At 38.1% G+C, this 20,572-nt stretch overlaps 1 protein-coding gene across 1 annotated transcript; it reads left to right on the top strand.

The window, feature by feature from the left end:
* The first annotated feature begins 4,304 nt into the window (after window positions 1-4,304).
* Window positions 4,305-5,210, top strand: LOC138857342 (uncharacterized protein PF3D7_1120000-like). The gene has a single exon (XM_070109738.1). It carries the CDS (start codon window positions 4,305-4,307, stop codon window positions 5,208-5,210), a length of 906 nt encoding a protein of 301 aa, XP_069965839.1.
* Window positions 5,211-20,572: the final 15,362 nt, after the last annotated feature.

The following is a 20,572-nucleotide window of genomic DNA, read 5'->3' as shown; positions in this document are numbered from 1 at the left end:
AAATTGTGTATATCAGCTGTTTGATATGTCGCTATCATCGCAAATGGATATTTTTTTATTACCAAACATTCCTAAATTAATTACATTACAATTTGAGATCATTTGCAGTAAAGTCTCAATTTGTTACAGGTTTCTACTCATGTAGATTAGGAAGTTTTGAACAGCTGATATCAAAATAGGCGAGATGCCACAAATAAAACAGCTATAAATAACCGACAGAATTTAGTTTGAAACAGAATTTCAGAGAACAAGTCGGTAATATTGTTATGATTATAAAATTGAATTATAATAAATTATTTGCGAACAATAAATAATGATAGTTGAAGGGCTACTAAGCTTTTTTGTAACCGCGCAAATATCGAAAAAACGAAAAGTTTAAGCGAAGTTGTAACAGCGAAAAAATACAAAGGGCCGAGTAATGATGCTATTTGTGGTCAGCCATTAGACTAACTTTATTTGCAAAACTCTTCTCCTTAAATAATATTCTAAGCAATATTTCAATACCGTTATATATATAGTTTCGTTTTGTATTAATGCTTTTATACATAAGTATGTAATTTATATACCTTTAACAGTTCATACAAGGAGAATAGCCCAAGTACATATTTTAAGCTATTGCTCCTAAATATATATAATATTAACAAGTAAGGAAGGGCTAAGTTCGGATGTAACCGAACATTTTATACTCTCGCAAAGTCAAATGGTATACTCGTTTGAGATTTCTTTGTGGATTGACTAATATTTTCGGTAGAAGGTCAACTATAGGCACTGGGGTCCACATATTTAGTACTTAGGGGCTTGAACAGTTTTGGTTCGATTTAGACAATTTTTGGTCACAAGGTGGCATACTTTAAATGTATTATTCACGCAAAGTTTTACCCCGATATAATCATTGTTACCTGATTTGCATAGTGGAAAGTGAAAGAATCAAATGGAATTGAAAATGGTGTTACATGGGAAGTAAGCGTGGTTGTAGTCCGATTTCGCCCATTTTCGCACTATGACATAGAAACATGAAAGGAACGTTATGCACCAAATTTGGTTGAAATCGGTTGAGCAGATCTCAAGATATGGGTTTTCACCTAAAAGTGGGCTGTGCCACGCCCACTGACTAATTTTGAACGCGGTTCCAATAAACCCAATTTATACCATCTCAGAGATAAAATTTAATGTCTCTGGCGTGTTTAGTGCTTGATTTATCGCGCTTTTAGTAGTTTTTAACAGTACCGTTATATGGGGAGTGGGCGGAGTTGCCACCCGATTTCAACTATTTTCACACCGTCCATAGAAGTGCTAAAAACATTTGGTTCTAGTGAATTTTGTTATTATAGCATTAGCGGTTTAGGAGATTTGCACATTAAACCTATTAGAGGCGGGACCACGCCCACTTTTTAAAAAAAGTTTTAATTGCAGATGCCCCTTCCTAATGTGATCCTGTGTACCAAATAACAGTCTTCTATCTTATTGCGGAGCTTAGTTATGGCAAGTTATTTGTTTTTGATCAATGGCGTTTTGTGGGCGTGGCAGTGGTCCGATTACGCCCATCTGCAATACCAACCGTCTCACGGTACCAAGAAACATGTCTACCAAGTTTCATAAAGATATCTCAATTTTTACTCAAGTTAGAGCTTGCACGGACGGACGGACGGACAGACAGTCACCCGGATTTCAACTCGTCTCTTCATCCTGATCATTTATATATATATAACCCTATATCTAACTCGATTAGTTTTAGGTGATACAAACAACCGTTAGGTGAACAAAACTATTATACTCTGTAGCAACAGGTTGCGAGAGTATAAAAATGGAACCGCAGCCTTGGAAGAGGCTGCTTACATATTAAGCTTAGTACATGTTAAATAGGACTAGCTAATGCGCATAAACAAATATTCATGTAATTGCGTGGTGCATAAATGTACAAAGCAAGCAAATAAATATGTAAGTATGTACACAATGCAAATACAATTATTAACTGCATTGAGGTGAATGACTTCTAATGCTTGCCCTTGAATATTTTTGACAAATCAATAGAGAACAAGAAATAGCACAAAGTGTATTCGAACATATGACCAACAATTGTGATATTTGTGATATGTTCTGATTTAGTGTGTTGTATTTTATAGAAAAAATGCCGTAAATATGGAAATGCGTAGTGTGATTTTTCGCCTAGGGTTAGCGATGTCACCATACATAAGTATATATAGATGATATAGTATTATATATATAGTATACCACTATGTCTAATTTTTAATATGTATTTTATGTATATAGTAAATGAATGACATAAACCTACTAATTGCATACCCTAATGGTAGTGTGGAAATTGCAAAATTCCAAAATGTTTTAACATAAACCATCGATTTTTTTTGAAAGTGGCTACATTGGCAAATAATATAAAGAATTTTGGTTTTGACAGCTCTCTTTTCGAATCAACGAGTTTCGTAATATGTCATTCATCATATTGTGACTGACACGGATAGAACAAAATCGAATTGACGATAAATTGTCAGAAGCAACTACACATCGAATTCGAAATTGCCAAAATTTTCTAAGAAAGCCACTTCTGTTAAAGATCTACTATATAAGGGCTGCCGGATTGTACAGCAAACACAGTTCTAGTAAGAGTGCTGCCGTGTGAAGAGCAATTAAGATATAAGTAAAAAGTTGCAAATTAGGAAAATGAGTAGTTAAACTTAAGTTATTGGAACTGGGTATAGAGATAAGTGTTTAATTATTTTGGGACTTTTATTTAACAATCCAGTAATCGAACTTAAGAAATCATGCAAGAAATGGGATTGTAAAAAAATTTCAAAGGAGACAGTTATTTGAAAATGGCCAAGTTTAATGATCTAAATTCTCCACAACTGAAAAAAGAGCTCTAAAAACGTGGCTTGACAGCAAATGGAGTAAAGTCCAAATTACAGTCACGGTTACAAAAAGCCTTGGAAGCAAAAAACATTAATGTTAAGGAATATGTCTTTAATTAGGAATTGGAGAAAGATACAAGAAAGGAAAGTGACTCGATGTTAAGTAGAGGTTATTAATGCTGCTTTGGAATCGTTCTGGGAGCGTTTGTCAGCACATTTATTAGCAGCCAAAGAGCTGGACGTACGTATGTCAGCGCAAGTGTTCAAGTTGGAAGAGCAGGAAGCGTGTGAAGCAGTAAAAGGGTTCTCAATGTTAGAAGAGCAAGACACTTGTATGCCAGCACAAGTATTCCTCCAGTCGGAAAGCAGGAAGCGAGTACAATGGTCCTAATAGTCGAAAGAGCTGAACGTGCGTACATCAGCACAAGTGTTCTTACAGTTGAAGACCAGCACAGGTGGAAGAACAGGATAAAATTAAAGCTGAAACGGATGGATCTCTGCAAGAAGATCCTGAATTGCAAAGTGTATTGCATGAACTGGAGTGGATAAATAACTACATAACTGTACAACGAGTGGATAAATAACTACAGGAAGGTCAGTCGTAAAAGCATATTGGGCAGAGCAGAGCAGTTTAAAGTTGGTGTGCAAAACTCACGAAGTTAAGGAAACAATTTTATTCGGTTGGTTGTCGTGAATCAGTCAGAATTGACAAATATGCTGAATGCATTGCAACTAAAGGGTTGAGGTTCAAGAGTCATGGCCTGATGAAGAAGTACAATTCGGGTGGACCATTTGAGCGAATTCCCGTGAGTATGCATGATCATTTCTCACAAATAAATTTGGAAACCAATGTGTTTTTTGATTTATTTCACCGCGTGGCCAGAAGTATACACAATTTCTTATCAAGACTGAACCAGTAGCGGACGTATTCATTAACAAGTGGGGAACGTTCTGATCATGAATGGACTTTCGAGTCAGCTTTAAGTCAAGGGATGTACAAGAAACTGGGTATCCGGAGAACATGGTATTAACTCCAATAAGAGAAGGTTGGCTAAGAAAGTAAACACCACCCTAGAAGACGAGATGAGAGACATAAATGCTTTGTATTTGGCGCCGCAAATAAAGACTTAGGCGGAGGGCAGTGTGACGAACACGGAATATAGGACAAAATCGAATTGACGATAAATTGCCAGAATGAACTAGACTTAGGTAGAGAGAGTGTTAGTGGAAGGTTGTGTGAAAAATCTATCCTAATTACTAAACATAATTTAATAGTAAAAGAGTCCTTATAAATTAAAATTTTACAGTCTACATAATCTGAAATTAGTGGAGTTCTTCCTGATAATTCAAGAAAGCCAACAAGGCGTAAAATCTAAGACTTAAAGTGAAAAAGAAAGAAACTTAACACACAAAAGGTAAAGCAGATACATAACAGCTATGGGTAATCCAGAGGTCACAAAAACACCCAGCCGCACGGCGGGAAACTCAAAACAAAACGCCACAAGCATTAAACAAACAACGAAAATCGACATGTACACAATAAACACTAGAAGTACGAGTCAGGCTGGAACTAACAAAAATGATGCCACAGGTATTGAAAAATCGCTCAGTGTAATCATGGGAGAACTACAGAAAATAAATGACAACATGGCGAAAAATAAAGAAGAAATTAAAACGGAGTTTAAAAAAGAAATTGATGAGCTGAAGAAAAACATTGAGGACAAAGATAAAAAGTGGGAGGCAGAAAAAAACCTTTTGTGGGAACACATTGACCTGATGGAAGATAAAATTAAAAAATTGACGGAAGGTGTACCGGAAAAACTATCGGAAGACGAAAACAATCAATTGAAAGAGGAAAAAGAGAAAATTCAACAGCAGCAGGCAAGAATTATCGCCGAAATTGAGAAAATGGAGCAGCTAAAGCAAAAACAGCTGAAGATTGAAAAGAAAAACAACATCGTCATTAAAGGTCTAATAGACACAGATGATGATCCGAAGCAAACGACTGTAAGGTTTATAGAAGAAAAGTTTAGAGTGAAGGTAGATGCTGCGGACATGTGGCTACAAGGTAAAGATAAAAAGGTGGTGATTGTGAAACTGAAAAAATGGGAAACCAAAGAGGAAATCATGAAGAATAAAAAAGTGCTAGTAAATACGAAGATTTTCATAGAAAACGATCTCACGCGTGAAGAAAGAGAAGTGCAGAGGAGAATAGCTCAAGAAGCGAAAGAAATAAGAAAAAACAATCATTCTGTTAAAGTAGGATATAGAAAAATGTGTGTCGACGGAAAATGGCTCTCGTGGCAACAATTAAAAAGTAATATGGAAAAGAAGGATTTTTAATAGACAGGGCCAATAAAACAGGAGGCGATGAGTTCAAAGTGGTGTTTTGGAATGTTGCAGGCTTAGGTAAAAAAAATGCGGATTTTTGGAGTTTTCTTAGACAATATGATGTAATCGGTTTAACTGAAACATGGGTAGAAAGTAAGGGATGGGAAAAATTAGCTAAAAGACTTCCAAAAGAGTACGAGTGGAAGTGTAAAGCAGCGAAAAGAGAAAAAAAGAAAGGGAGAGCTAGTGGTGGTATAATAACTGGGGTGAGAAAAGACATTGTAGTTGAAGATAATAATTTTGAGTTTGAAGGGGCGGTGAAAAATGTTGTCAAAATAGTGGATGATAAGTGGGTAATATGGACAGTCTACAATCAAGGTAAAATTAAAAAATTGCTAAAAAACATATGTGAGGAATCAGAACAGGGGAAAATAATGGTAGGTGGTGATCTCAATGCAAGAACAGGTCACAAAGGTAGCTTATACGCAGGACCCGATGAAGAGGATATACAAAGACAATCAAAAGACAACAAGTGCAACGCAGAAGGTGAGCTACTAATTAGTATTATAGAAGAAGAAGGGTGGTGTGTGCTGAATGGAAACACAAATGGTGATGAAGACGGAAGTTTCACATTTCTTGCCGAATCAGGACAGTCTGTGATTGACTACGTAATAATAGGTGTTGAAGACTTAGTACAGGTAAAAGAATTTAGAGTATTGGATAGAGTTGAATCAGACCACATGCCCATAATGTGTAAATTGAAGAGTAAACTAGCCCACAAAAGCAAAAAAGAATCAACAGAATCTAGAGAAAAAATAATGTGGGATGATGACAGTAAAATGAAATTCCAACTTGCTACTACAAATAATGTATTCAGTGAAGATGCTTCCATCCATAGAAACTGGGAAGAATTGAAAGAAGTTATCAACAAAAATATGTGTAAGAAAGCATGGAAAAGAAAGATAGGTGAAATTCAGCCGAAAAAATGGTGGGATAAAGAATGCAAGCGCAAGAAAAGAAAGGTCAAAATTAAGTTAATAAAATGGAGGCACGGCCAAGCAACAAAAGAAGATTACTTGAAAGAAAGAAAGGAGTTCCGAAAACTATGCTTTGATAAAGAAAGTAAAATGAAAGAAAACGAGATTGCAGAAATAAAAAACGCAAATACTGAAAAGAAGGTGTGGCAGTACATCAATAAATATAGGAAGTCTAGGTCGGAAATTAGCAAAGACATCCCCATGGAAAAATGGTGTAAACATTTTATACTCGTGCTGACAAAGATGAAGAAAAGGAAGAAGATTTAACAGATGAGGAAATAACAAAGCAAATAAGAAAACTAAAGAGGAAAAAAGCTACTGGTGAAGATGGTATCCCAAATGAAGCATGGATCTTTGCACAAGGTAATACCCAACAAGAGATATGCAACCTAATGAAAAGGATATGGCATGGAGAAGGAATACCTGAAGACTGGAAAATTGGGCTAGTTGCGCCACTGCACAAAAAAGGCGATAAAGAAACCGTGGAAAACTACAGAGGCATTGCACTTTTGAACACGGCGTATAAGATCTACGCAATGATTCTGAATGATAGATTATTAAACGACATCGACGGGAAAAGAATCCTTCCAGACACTCAAGCTGGTTTTCGAAAGGGCAGAGGAGCCATCGACAACATCTACATATTAAGACACGCAGTTGAGAAAGAACTTGCTAAGGAAAAGGGGAAACTCTTTGCTTTTTTCGTAGACTTAAAAGCTGCTTTTGACTGTGTTGACAGGAAAGTGCTCTGGAGCGCAATGGAGAAAAGTGGAGTAAGGCATGGTCTAATCCAAAGAGTCAAAGAGCTGTACAAAGAAACCAAATGCAAAATAAGAGTAGATGGTAGGCGATCGGAGAAATTCTGGACAAAGGATGGAGTAAGACAAGGATGCCCCTTAAGTTCTACACTCTTCATAATTTTAATAGCTGATCTGGGAATAGAACTAAGTAAAGGACAAACTGGTGGGGTTGTCATAAGAAAAGATAAAATTTGGAAGAAGTAAATGAATTCATCTATTTGGGGTACCTCTATAAAGAGTAGCGGAAAAAATAGAGCTCATATCAAAGATAGAGTCAAAAAGGCTGTTATAGTGATGAAACATACTTGGAGTATAGGTGAGCGTCTTTTCAAGAAAGACTATCTAAGAAGAATAAAAATGTTCGACAGCCTTGTAGTCAGTATAATGTCATATGGAGCCGAAATATGGGGGTGGGAAGATGTTGAAGAGATGGAAAAAATTCAGAAGAAGTACCTCAAGTGGACACTGGGTTTAGAAAAATGTACACCGGACTGCATTTTGCTGGAAGAGACTAAACGAGAAAAGCTAAGACTAAGATTCGCAAAACTGGCTGTTAATTACGAAAGCAAAATTATGGGAAAAGAAAGCCTGGTCAAAGAGTGCCTGGTGGAAAGATGCAGAGGAAGAGGAGGTAAGGAAAGTCTGAACTACAGAACGAAGTTTTTAAATGAGTGTGGACTCAGTCAAGAAGAAGTTGATGCAATAAGAGACGCTGGTAGGTCAGTTGGAGATGAAGTCAAAACGCGAGGAATGGCTGTACAAAGGCAGCTTCAGTGGAACAAAATCGAAAAGCTGAGGTACAACCAAAGATACTCATCTATATACTCAGGTGAAGTCCCAGAATACTTAAAAATTAGCGAAGATTACGCGTTAATTGCAAAAGCAAGATGTGGAACGTTAGAAGGCGCAAATAAAAAATGGGCTGACGACAAAGTAAAAGTATGTTGGTGGTGTGGTACAGGCAAAGATTCAATAGATCACTGGAGACAAGAATGCACAGAAACTCAAAGAACCGTATTATCAACGGAGGAAATCCTGAGCGTTCAAGGTGAGAAGACAGCAGTAGCCTGGTTGAAAGAAATTGCAAAAAAAAAAAAAACAGAAGGCTTGAAGTGTCATAGATACGGCCAATGCAATTTAAAAATTTAAAAATTAAAATTAAAGTTTTAAAGACTTTCCAAAAAATATTATTCAAAGATTATTTAGTGATTCAAAATGTAATTTATAGACTTAAAGATTTGAAGATTTTTCAAACTAATAGTTCTAATCATGTATCTAATATTAATATGCAAAAGTTAATAACTAATAATTAATAGTTAATAAGAATAGAATATAAGGTATCATGTATCTAAGTCCTGCTTCTAGGCCCTGGTGGTGAAAGCTCGAGGAGGGCATACAAAATACTAACTTTTTTTTTAAACATTTATTTTTAGTTATTAAACCTATCTTTGTCAGAGCAACGAAAAAATTCACTAAATTCGAAGAAGATTAAATTTTATGATACTTATACGCCAGCGAGCCAGAGTTTTTTTTCTTCTAATTAGCTCTTACATTAGGATAAGAACTTAAAAAATTAAAATTTTTTATGCAACAATACCTTCTTTTCAAAACACGGTTATGTAAGAGAAATAAAAAGACAAATTTCGGGAATTTGATTGGCATGACAAAATTTTATGGGTGGTACCATTTCATTGACCACTACTGTATATATGTACATATCTATATAAAGGATTTTTCAATAAGAGTAATATGATGTTTAAAAAAAAACAGTAATTGTTAAGGGAATTCAAATATTTTTTTATTTAGTGTGCATTCAAATGACCTCCACGACTTCTTTCCCAGGAAGAAATTCGATGAACCCAAGTAGGAGTACTTTTTCCATTAAAGTCGTTAGTCATTAATAGCACGTTCAATATTGACTTCTAAAGCATAAAGAACGAAAATCTAGTCTATTGCTTAAGACCAATAACTTCCAATAACGTCACAAGAAGTAGTCTAATGGTGTTAAAGCACAACTTCTTTGAGGCCATTATATGTCACAATTTCTTGACGTAGGCACGTAGCACCGTCTTGTTGGAACCAAATGTTGTCAAGATCAACTTCTTCCAATTGCGGACATAAAAAGTTGCTTATCCTCGATCTATACCGCTCTCCATTGACAGTAACGGTATCACCGGCATCATTTCGAAAGAGGTACGGACCTACATGAGTTTGTGTGGAGTTAACAGATGTAATTCGGACTTTTTGTTTTCTGCCAATTCGTGGAGTGTTCGAATGGCAAAGTATGGAGCACAGATAATGCCGAAGATGACGATTGACGGTGTCGGTAGCGAATGGAAACCGGCAGACGCCTATAGAACGGGATCGATGGAAGTCTCGAACCGGATCGGTGTTGCACGAAAAAGGTTGACGTGGCGATGTCGAAAAATGATAATCCAATGAGGGAAAAAATTTGCGTGAACCATCCCTTTTATTAGCTGGTGATGTACACGCGCGAGTAGAGTGGTGTGTTTATTTACTGAGGCTTAGCTCATTTAAACATCCTGGGCCCCTAGGCGAATATTTTACGTAGTATTGCACATATTTACAGTAAAGTTTCCAGGTATCCCGGCGTACTGCTGTTGGAGTAGCAGAGCGCACGGCATGCATGATTATGCAGTAGTGGTATAACCATATTTACCTGTACGCGTAGAAAACAATTTTAATTTTTAAATGGTTCTTATGTGTTTTGATTTGGGAGTTAGTGCGTTAGACAAGCAACTTAGTTTTGCAGTTATTTGATTGGTGATTTACGGCTACTCTTTTTAAGTAGATTCGCAGCGTTTACACGTATTTCCCATTAACCATCCAAATGATGAGTGCTCAGATAGATTTGAGTGCTCGGGGGAACGAGCAATCGCTCAAGGATGTGAGTATCATCCAATTTTGTGTATTGTGTTGCGCATGAACGAGTGTACGTGCAATTAGATATATGTTTTCTAAGCAGGGCTTCAGGCTAAAATATTTCCGTAATCGGAGTATCGAGTTGAATTATATTTTGCCATATTGAAATGCGGCTACACTGTGGATGCTTATTTGGCACTACCACATAGCTCAAGTCGAATTGGTGCGCAGTATGGATTTTCTGTGGCGCCACCGAAGCAGTGTGGTTTGAGTTTTTATTATGGGAATAGTTCGCCCAGCGTGGTATTTTTATCTGCGCAATTGCGGTTAAATTGTGTGAAAAATGGGATCCGTTTTCTAAGCGAATATTTTTCGCTTGTTTGTCACAGTTGGTTCCGTCTTTAATCAGCACTTTTATCATTATTGGCAAAAGCCATCCTGCGGAGTCGAATTTTTGCCACAGAGGATAAAATTTGCCTCTTTGGGGATAATGCGGAATTGGATATTAATTAATTTAATTTAATATTGAATCAGTAAGATAATAAAACTAGTCAGATCCATTGGATCCTCTGTGTTTTTTTTTTACTATTCTTTTTAAATTTAAGGAAATTAGTGTACAAAAAATTATCTTTTAATATGTATTATTATTTTTGGGTGATGTGTTAAGATTATATGTATTGGTGTTTTGAACATTGCCAGAGGAAACTCCGACTTTGTTTTATGTAGGAGTATGTGGAATGTAACAAAATTGTGGCTTTTGTGTTAGTTGTACGACGTACCGGCCATTATCGGATCGAGTAGTTGTGGCTTTGTAGAAGTCTTCACAATTACGATCTTCTTGGATTGTAACTGATATGAGGGAGAAATTTTTCAACTCCCAACATTTACTGAATTGTGAATTATTGTGTTCTTTTAATTATGCGTCAACTTGGGTTGTTGATGTGGAAACTGGTTCTGCAACTAGTCCTTTTAGAATCCTACCGAATATAGTATTTTGGGCTAGAAGGGTAGCGTAGGCAAATTTTTTCAACACTTTCATTTATTATTTGCGGTATAATTTCGCTGCCTACTATTACAAGTATATCTATTTGAGTAAGGGTGTTGCAGTTGGGATCTGCTAGCTTTAGGTGTGAAATCTTTTGCCAATGCTTGCTATTTATGTGATAGATTGGAAGTGTATTTGTAAGTTGCGGTAAGACTATAACTTCTGCTTGAATGTCCTTATCCCCTTCGGGGAAATTAGGGTAATAGGACAGAGTTGTTCTGTTAGCAGTTGTAGCCTATTTTGTGCCCTAGACACAATGAATGATCGTTGTGATCCTTGGTCTATTAAGGCCCTAAGTTTAAATAGTTCTTCTCGGTGTTCGATTATAAACATTTTCATCTGTTCTCTATTAAATTTTCCAGTTAAAGTGGTTGCTACAATAATATTTCCTGTAATCTTTTTTATTACCAAACCTGTACCGTTGCATAATTGTGGTGAATTGAAATTACTCTGAATAATTTTCAACCGAAGATTATGTGATGTCATTCCGAGTATATATTTACGTTACGCTTTCCTTTTTTATTAACAACAGTAGCGAATGATTTAAAATAGACGATTCTAAGTTATCTCCCCACCAACACTCTCAGGGGTTTCACCTGGAAAGTTAGCCACATCACATTGTGAACATATTGCGTCCATCATTCCAATATCTTCGTACATACTATAACCAATTTGATTGTTGTTATTAAAAGCAGTACGCATCATTTTAGCCGAAACCGCACGACGTATTCGTGATCGTCGTGCAAGTACAGACACAGGGCCTGATCCATTTCGTGTATTACCTTCAGGCTGCGATGCATTAGCTAGAATAGAATAGAATAGAATGAATATGAGGTTTGCACTGCGGCCCAGGGTCTATTGTGCCCTCTCCTCTATCACATGCTTTCCCAAAGTCCCAGCACCTTGAAAAACACCAACAACTTGCTGGGTGCTATTGAGGCAATGTGATCCCTGTTCACATAAGTGGAGCCTAGGGCCTTGAGCCTGCGTCTACAAATTGCGGGGCAATCTAGAATCAGGTGTTCTGGTGTTCCCGGCCCCATGTCGCAGAATCGGCAGTTGCCACAAGAAGCCATGTCCCTGTTTGACAGGTGTTTCTTGAGCCTACAGTGCCCAGTGTAGAGTGCGACTAGGAGTTGGAGTTTGTCTCTAGGGAGGTTTATCATTATTCTGAACCTGGCTAGGTTGAACCCTCTCAGTAGCAGTTTAGCATGGCGCATCCCTGCAGCCTGTTGCCAGTGACTGTCTTTGTTCGCTCTCTCCTCCGTACGGAGCAGCTCCTTTATTGTATGGAGCAATGCATGGTTTTGGCCTTATCATTCTGGTAGCAGCAGCAGAGCGGGCGAGTTCTTCTGCCAGCTCGTTACCTGCTACCCCTTTATGCCCCGGCACCCAGATCAGGTGTACACGGTTGCAAGCTGATAGGCGGTTAAGCCTTCCTATACACTCCTCCACTAATAGCGATCGAATCTCGCAGGCCGATATCGTTTTTAGCGCCGCTTGGCAATCGCTGAGTATTGCGATACTCTTATTACGGTAGTTGCGTTGGAGATTTATTACTGCACACTGACTAATGGCAAACACTTCTGCCTGAAAGATGCTTGGAAAACAACCCATGGGAATGGGAAGCTTGGTATGTGGTCCCACAATGCCAGCTCCAATTCCTTCTGGTGTTTTCGAGCCGTCAGTGTACCACTAAATAGTGCTGCCTCTCAGCAGAGGGTCGAGTGTGGAATCGCTCCATTCCGTTTTACTGCCGAGAGTAACCTTAAACTTTTTCGTAAAGTTTACTCTCTTCGTTACCCCGTCTCTTGGAAGAAGGGCTAGTGGCGTGTTGTCCTCTAGGGCCCTCATTTGTTGAGACGAGATTAACTTTCCTTTCCCGTACCCCTCTGCTGTCATAAGCAGCATGGTATACTTCGCAGTCTGCAGACGCAGGCAAGTCTTTGCAGCTTCCATAGTTGAAGACCTATCGTAGTCTATGCTGCTTTCGATGCCCAGACCACCGCTCCATAAGTAACAATAAGCCTCACGATCATGGTGTACAGCCACCTGATGATACTAGGCTTGCAGCCAGAGGATCTGCCGGCCAGACATCTGCACACCATGAGTGCCTTTGTGGCTTTAGATATCGTTAACTTCACATGCCTGTTCCACCGCAAGGTGCAGTCCAGTGTGACGCCTAAGTATTTTGCTTCCCTGGACACTTCTAACTCTCTGCCCCCAAGGGATAGTATTCTAAAGCCTGGAAGAGACCTTCTTATTGTGAAAGGGATGACGGTTGTTTTTTGCGGGTTAATGCTTAATCCTACCGTATCGCATCATCCCTTTGCTAGGCTTAGGCCCCTTTGGACTATGTCGCAGAGAAAGTTCTCAAACCTCTTGCCATTATAACAATGTCGTCGGCGTACCCCTGGCATCTAATTCCATTGTTCGTCAGCAACTCAAGGAGTTCATCTACTACGAGGCTCCATAGAAGGGGTGACAATACCCCACCCTGAGGGCAGCCTCTCGTAGTACCAAGACGTATCTTGCTCTCCCCCACCGTAGTTTCTGCAATCCTAGTATGCAGTACGGCCTTAATCCAGCTGCATAAAGGAGCTTCCACATTCCTTTTCTCCAGTGCTCTGATCACGCTTGCGTGGGACGCATTATCAAAAGCACCTTCAATGTCTAGGAAAGCACATATCGCAACCTCATTGTTCTCCAGCGAGTTCTGGATTTCAGCAGTTAGTTGGTACAGAGCAGTATTAGTAGACCTGCCTGAGCGTGCAGAGTGCTGATTTGCATGCAGAGGTGCTGCTTTTAGTGCATTCGATCTTATATGGTTGTCTATAATCTTTTCCATACCTTTTAGCATGAAGGAGGTGAGACTAATAGGCCTGAAGGACTTGGCTAGTGAATAGTCCTTCCTTCCTACCTTGGGTATAAAAATTACCTTTGCTACTCTCCACGGTGATGGGATGTACGCCAACGCAAGGCTATCTCTCATCAGCCCTACAAGGTGCGGCAATAGAGCTTGCCCACCTTGCTGTAGAAGTGCTGGGAAGATGCCGTCAGCCCCTGGTGCCTTATATTTCGAGAAGCAAGCCAGTTCCCACTTGATTGAGTTTGCATTGAATAACTTCTTGCAGCTGTCCAATCTGAGCGATCTGGCTTATGTGCGACCACTGGTGGAATTTGGTCGTCCCGAATAGTCTCCGGGAAGTGCTCAAGCAAGAGTGCCATTGCCCTTTGAACCCCTCCTTTCGGATGAATTTGTAGGACTCATCATCGATGGTGATGTTGAGTCTCCATCCGGCGTCCTCAATACTACTGTCTTCTACCCTCCAAGCCGATGCACTAAGCCCATCGATTTGGTTTCGTATGAGACCAATAGCAAACTCGTAGGGTTTTCCTGCGCTCCTGAGAAGAAACACCGTCATGCTGTGCATAGGCGGTATGTCTTCGCCCCTCCTCGCGCATAGGACCGGACCTTTCCATCCATAAACACCATGGAATGAGCCGGTGTACCCACACCCATTGTATACCTCATCCATGATGCTATCTTGCACCGCTGTCAGTTCTTCTGACCCCAGGACCTCCGCCGGGTAGTTTCGTGGCAGCACCGCCATCCGGATGCCTTTAAGGGCTTCCGAATATTTGCGCTGACCACCAACAGCTGGGTTGGGATTTGGAGCAGAACGTGATCCTCCGATCGCCAGTGGCTGATTCCTCTTTTGCCTCTTTGAATTCGGGGGTTCTTGAGGCGTTATCTGCCCGCTCTTCCTTTTCGCGGTTTGCACTGTAGCATTTCGTGGTTACGCCCTTCCGCTCCCTCGTTTCCCAGCGGGGTTGCATTATCTCGACTGACCTTCTGCGTCTCACGTCCCGCGACAGACGCGGCGTTTGCTTGTCTCCTTGCAGCCGGAGATGGGTTGCTGCCCTTGTTCCTGTTCGTGGAGAGTTTCAATGCTTCCTCCGGGGATTTGCCATCCTGCAAGTGCCTGAGGTACCATTTTAAGTTGGCACCGCTCATGCCTCTCCTGCGTGGATCGTCTGGGCCACCACTTCCTCTTCCTCTTGCGCACACCTTCTGTCCCATTTCGTTTTGGTTCGTCCTTCTCTGAGCAGCCGAGCCTGCTTGAAGAGGTTTCTGTGGGATCCGCCTTATCTGCACTCGTCGCAGTAGCCGCCTTACGATTGCCACTGAGAGAGGGCACGTCGTCATCAGGTGCTAGACAGCACTTCTCACCCAGGTTGGGAGATGCCGAGAATGCCTTGCGACCTAAGCCCCTGCACCACGGCAAGGTGCCTGCCATTCGCAGGAGAGCATTGGCAAAGCTAGTGCATTAGCTAGTGCGCGTTCATCTGCAGTCTGTTATCGCCTTAGTAATGCCACCTCATTTGCATTACGCGTTCGCCGACCCATATGGCATTTTTCTTCATATAAAACAGAATAAAAATAATAAAAACAAATTTCTACATTAATAGTGGTTTATACATGTGTGTATATGTGTGAATGGAAATATATATGACCGCATACATACGTCAATGTATATAAAAATGTCATTTTTAAATCGACGCTGTAATGAAGCATCGACGGCTCGCTAAAAAAGAGAGAAAATTATACGCACATATGTATATATAGTACATTTAAACAATTTAACACTCAGCGTCTGAATACACTTAACAATATATTTAAAAATATTGTACCGGATTTCTCGATAAATCGTCTACCTATAACTCACTCTTGAGTTCGATCACTGGATTGTTAAATAAAAGTCCCAATATATTGGCTATACACTTATCCTTACTTTTAATTCTTGCTTCCAATTGCTCTTAACACGACCACACTCTAACTAGAACAGTGTTTGCTGACCTTATATAATTGATCTTTACCAAAAATTCTCTTTTAAAACATTCTGGCAACTACGAATTCGCTAACTAGTAGCTTCTGGCAATTTATCGTCGATTCGATTTTGTTCTATCATTCGTGTTCGTCACAATATAAACACAAAGCAATAAATATTGCTGATAATTTGTTTTAATCGAAGCACGTCCAAAATGTGGTAGGAATCTGCCGACTGGAATCACGGGCACTAGCAGAGGAACCTCTGCTCAGTTCATGAGGGGCGCGGGCTCCTCAGCGAATTGTTAAAGATCCCGGGGGGAAGCGCATGACACTTGAGGGGGCCAAAAGGGTGCTGAGCGACGCTAATGACAGGAAAGTGGGGCTGAGCGAGCCCCAGACCTCGATGAAGCGACAGAGGTCGCAGGAGCGGGAATCTTCCCTCGGCAAGAAGCCTCGGGTCGGAGCCGCACCAATGTTTAGCGAAATCGCTAAACTCGCCAGCTCAATAGAGCTTGGTGTGTACGACCGCAGAAGGGGAGATGGAGCCATCTACCATGGTGAGTGGAAGCGGGTAGCGGCTGCTATCTCCGCTGTCTTTACGAAATGGGCAGGGGAAGACCTGGACCACCCTCTCACTTATAAGGTGTGCCAACAAACGTATATTGTAGATGTATCTTTACTACTTTGCAATATAATTCTCATTCCCTTGTTTTGTAATTTCTGGAGCCTTTCCATCTGAATTTGATTGTACTAGCATGTACATGAAATAGTGGAGAAATATTGAAAATGGTGTTTAATAATAACGTTATTTATATTTATTGCCGTCATTATACCATTTTTTTTGCGAATTCTAAAAGATGGTAAATTTTTACATACACATATATTCAAAGTTACCATTTAATTTTAATTCACTATCTATAATTACTCCAAGATATTTGATATTTTTAGTTTTTTCTATGGTTTTGTTGTTTGTTTTTTAATTCAAAAGCGCCATCAAAAATTATCTCCCCAATTTTAGTCCTCTCTTATTTAATTTAAGTTAGTTAATTTTTAACCAACTACTGACTAAATCAATATCATTTAACAGTTTATCTCGATACTTTTCCTTTTTTTTTTGTTTTTTTTTAGTTCAGCATAAATTTACGTATCTCATCATATTATGTTCCATTTTTTATATAGTTTCTTTGTCATTTATACCTGTATTATTTAAATTATATGGACCCAAGAATTGAACTTTGTGGTACTCCTTTCTCCACCCTATCCCAGTCTGATATCTCTCGGCTCACTTTTGCTCTTTGAAATCTGTTTTCAAGATATGACTTGAACCAGTCAAGTTCCACTCCTCGAATCCCATATTTACTCATATTTCGTATCAAAATCTGCCTATAATACCTGACTTCCATTCATCAATAATATAATTTATTGTTGATTCACATGAGTGATGCTTGGAAAAGACCGATTGGAATCTCGAAAGAAGTTCATTACGCTCCAAATATTTCATCAGTTGTGTTTTGACAACACTTTCTAAATTTTTTCTTCTGTTTTTTAAGGTAGGTAAGGTCTGAAGTCTTAAACCTTTTTTGCTTTTTTTATTTGGCGTTAACAATAATTCTTTCAATGATTGAGGAAAGTCTGAGTTTATTTTTAATCTTCATACAAACATTACACGGTTCATCAATTGTAACTTCTTTAAATTTAAATTCGCTGCTTGTATTTTCATTACTTTTACTATATTGCACATACTCTATCGATTCGCTGATTTTTTCAATACTTTTAATAAATTTGTTTGGAATAACTGCGTACCCACGACATTCCACTGCATTAAACTCTACAGAGTCAATTTCTGAAATTTCATTACATAAAACTAGTTCTTTTATTTTTTTCCACATTTTTTGTGGTCCCTTTATATTAATTAAACTATTATTTATATATTTATTTTGTGCATTTTTTACTTCAGTTTTATATACATATATTTCTAATTTTCGTGAATATTTCCCATCTTTCACTGTTATTTTCAAACTTTGCAGCTTGATATGAGTTAATCTTTTTGTTTTTAAGTATTTTTATGAAATACAATTTTATTTTTATTGAAGGTCCTAATTTTTTATCTCCTAAGCTACTGAACCGATTTTAGTAAAATTTAGCACACTGTGTCCAGGTTGACCCAACATAAATACAAAACAAAAACATAGAATAGTTAAAATCTCAAATTTAAAATATTAAAAACAATTTTTCTACACATAAGCTTGTTTTCAAAATTAAAAAAAAAATTTAACAAAAATTTGAGTAAAATGCCAAATGAAAAATTAATTTTTTCTATTGACAAATATTTGCACGAATTATTTTCTACGGGACGGGGTCCATTAGTATAATTATAAAATACAAAATTTCATTTTTCAGTTCTTTAGCAAAAACAATACTTAAAAATATTGTAATATGAAATGACTGCTAACAGAAGTCATAGTGTTAAGGATATATTTTTCTCTTGCCAATCCGCCCATATTATATCTGCAGTATAAATTTTTTCATTAGTAAAACCACCTCTTAAGTAATTTTCGACGTAAAAACTTATGTAGGTAATAACACGTCAAACAAATCATAGCAACTTCTTTTTGGTGATAAATTTATAGTTTTCAATAAAATCCGGAAACGAGATGCCGAAATTTCAAAGGCGTTTTCTACTTTTCTTCCGGCGCGAGTTCTACTACACAACCACATATATATAGCTGTCGAAGTCCAACATATTATGTAGTTTTAGTTAAGTATAAATAGTAATCATAACATAGGAAGGCTTGTCTTTATGTTTAGTGTTTTACTTGTGTGACGGTGAAGTGAACAAGAACGCTCCATACTTTAAGTATGTGTAGAGCAAACAAAATATTTTATTTATAATATGTTATTATTGCAAGATTAATTGGCGCCCAACGATGGGCGGCAGGTTTAAAAGGATTCAGAAATAAAATTAAAGGTGCAGTCAAAAGAAAAGATATCGTCCTATACAAAATAAAGAATATTAATCCTATAAATAATATTTTGGAATATAATAAAATATACAACAATGGCAACGGCAGCAGACTATAAGAAGAGGTGATGATGAAAATTAGGCAGTACAATAATTTAATCCACGTTTACCATGACAAACTAAATCAGGAATTGAATGTGGTTCTTTGAAAAATCGAAATGAATCACAAAAACAAAAATGTATTTAATGCACTGAGGGAAGAAGTTTAGTCTAAAGCAGTGAGAACATTCATTTCTGGACTTCGTAGTATCGCCAGAGAACTTAGAACAACGAGAAGGTACAAATTGAATTTTGTATGATGCTCGATTAGAAGGCTCACAAAGCTGAAAAACACCAAGTAGGGAATTTTCTAATGTATTCGCTACTATTTAGCAGAAATAATAATTTTTAACAACGTTCTCTGGCAAAAATACGTATCTACCAAAGTAAGGAGAAAAATTAAAAACTTTGAACAAAAAATACAAATGCCACTTCGCATACATAGGTATGTGTGCGTGATTATTTTTTGTCATATAAGCGATTTTTATGAAAAATAATTGATAAAATTTAATTTATTTTTCACAAATGCGGCATAATAAAATTCGAAAGATTATGTAAAAATATTATAATATACTTTTTTAATATGTTTCTAATTTCAATTATTGCAAATATAATAATTTATGTATGTATATATGTATATATATGTACTCAATATGAAGTCGAACAAGTATTAATTTGCCGTCGGCAATTTTGATGTCAATGTTATGCCAATATTTATTATTTTAATGATAAGTTATTTATCGTTTAAAAACTTTATGTCGAGATTTGTGCGTTCATATATACATGCATAGACCTTAGAAAAAGTATATACACTTTCATTTAAACATGAACGTATGTATATGCAAATATGCGTATGACATTCCAAAATAAGTAATGCATACACAAATCTTCATACGTATATACATACAAATGTAAGTATGTCAGCCAAAAGAAAAGAATATAATACTTTTTGTGCCAAAACAACAATTGTCTTAAAAAGGCATGAGCAGCATCAGAAACAATATGGCAGCCAAATTCACAAATCCTAAATTTGTAGTAAAGCACACAACAACAACATTTTCATTCATGAACGCCAGCGCACTATCAACAAGCAAACTCGCTTCATTCATAAAAGCAGACACCCTCATAACTCCCCGAGCATGCGTTTGCCTACAAACGTCTTTTCGCGACGATGGCAAAAGCTAGAAATCAACGAAAGGAAAAGTGGCAACCCGCAAACCCACAAAACACAGAAAAAAGTGGCAGGGTAGCTCTTGTCAATCCAGATCCGGCATACTCGCTGTGTGTATAGCATGTGTGTTGGATGGTTGCGGATGAGATGCAGCGGGGAAGGAAACCGTATACTGGTGTGATGTGTGTCCCTTACGCAAACAATTTATGCATAAGGGCACCGATTTTGCAAACTCGGACTTCTGTTGTACTAGAAGTACCTTGAAATTGGGGCAGGCAGTTGTGTAGTGGTCTTTTAACAAGATGCTTCTTCCGATGCTAGGTGCTGATATCCGCTATTCAAGGTGGCTTCACAATCCTTCCACAGTGGTAGCTTGTCGTAATCCAGTTGTCTACCTTTGTCATCACTATATGAATAATTATGGCGTTTGTAACCTGCTTTTCGTCGCCCAGCGATAGCAATGAATTGTATATCGCTGACACTTCGTCAATCATTATACGCAATGAAGCTGCTGATGGATTTGGGATTGTTGGCAGCTCAAAA

Source organism: Bactrocera oleae, chromosome 5 (assembly GCF_042242935.1).
Source record: "Bactrocera oleae isolate idBacOlea1 chromosome 5, idBacOlea1, whole genome shotgun sequence".
NCBI lineage: Eukaryota > Metazoa > Arthropoda > Insecta > Diptera > Tephritidae > Bactrocera > Bactrocera oleae.
This window is presented reverse-complemented; position numbering and strand designations above follow the sequence as displayed.

Bases quoted from the DNA above. Each gene is read 5' to 3' on its own strand.
- LOC138857342 (XM_070109738.1), top strand. From the start codon at position 4,305: ATGGGTAATCCAGAGGTCACAAAAACACCCAGCCGCACGGCGGGAAAC.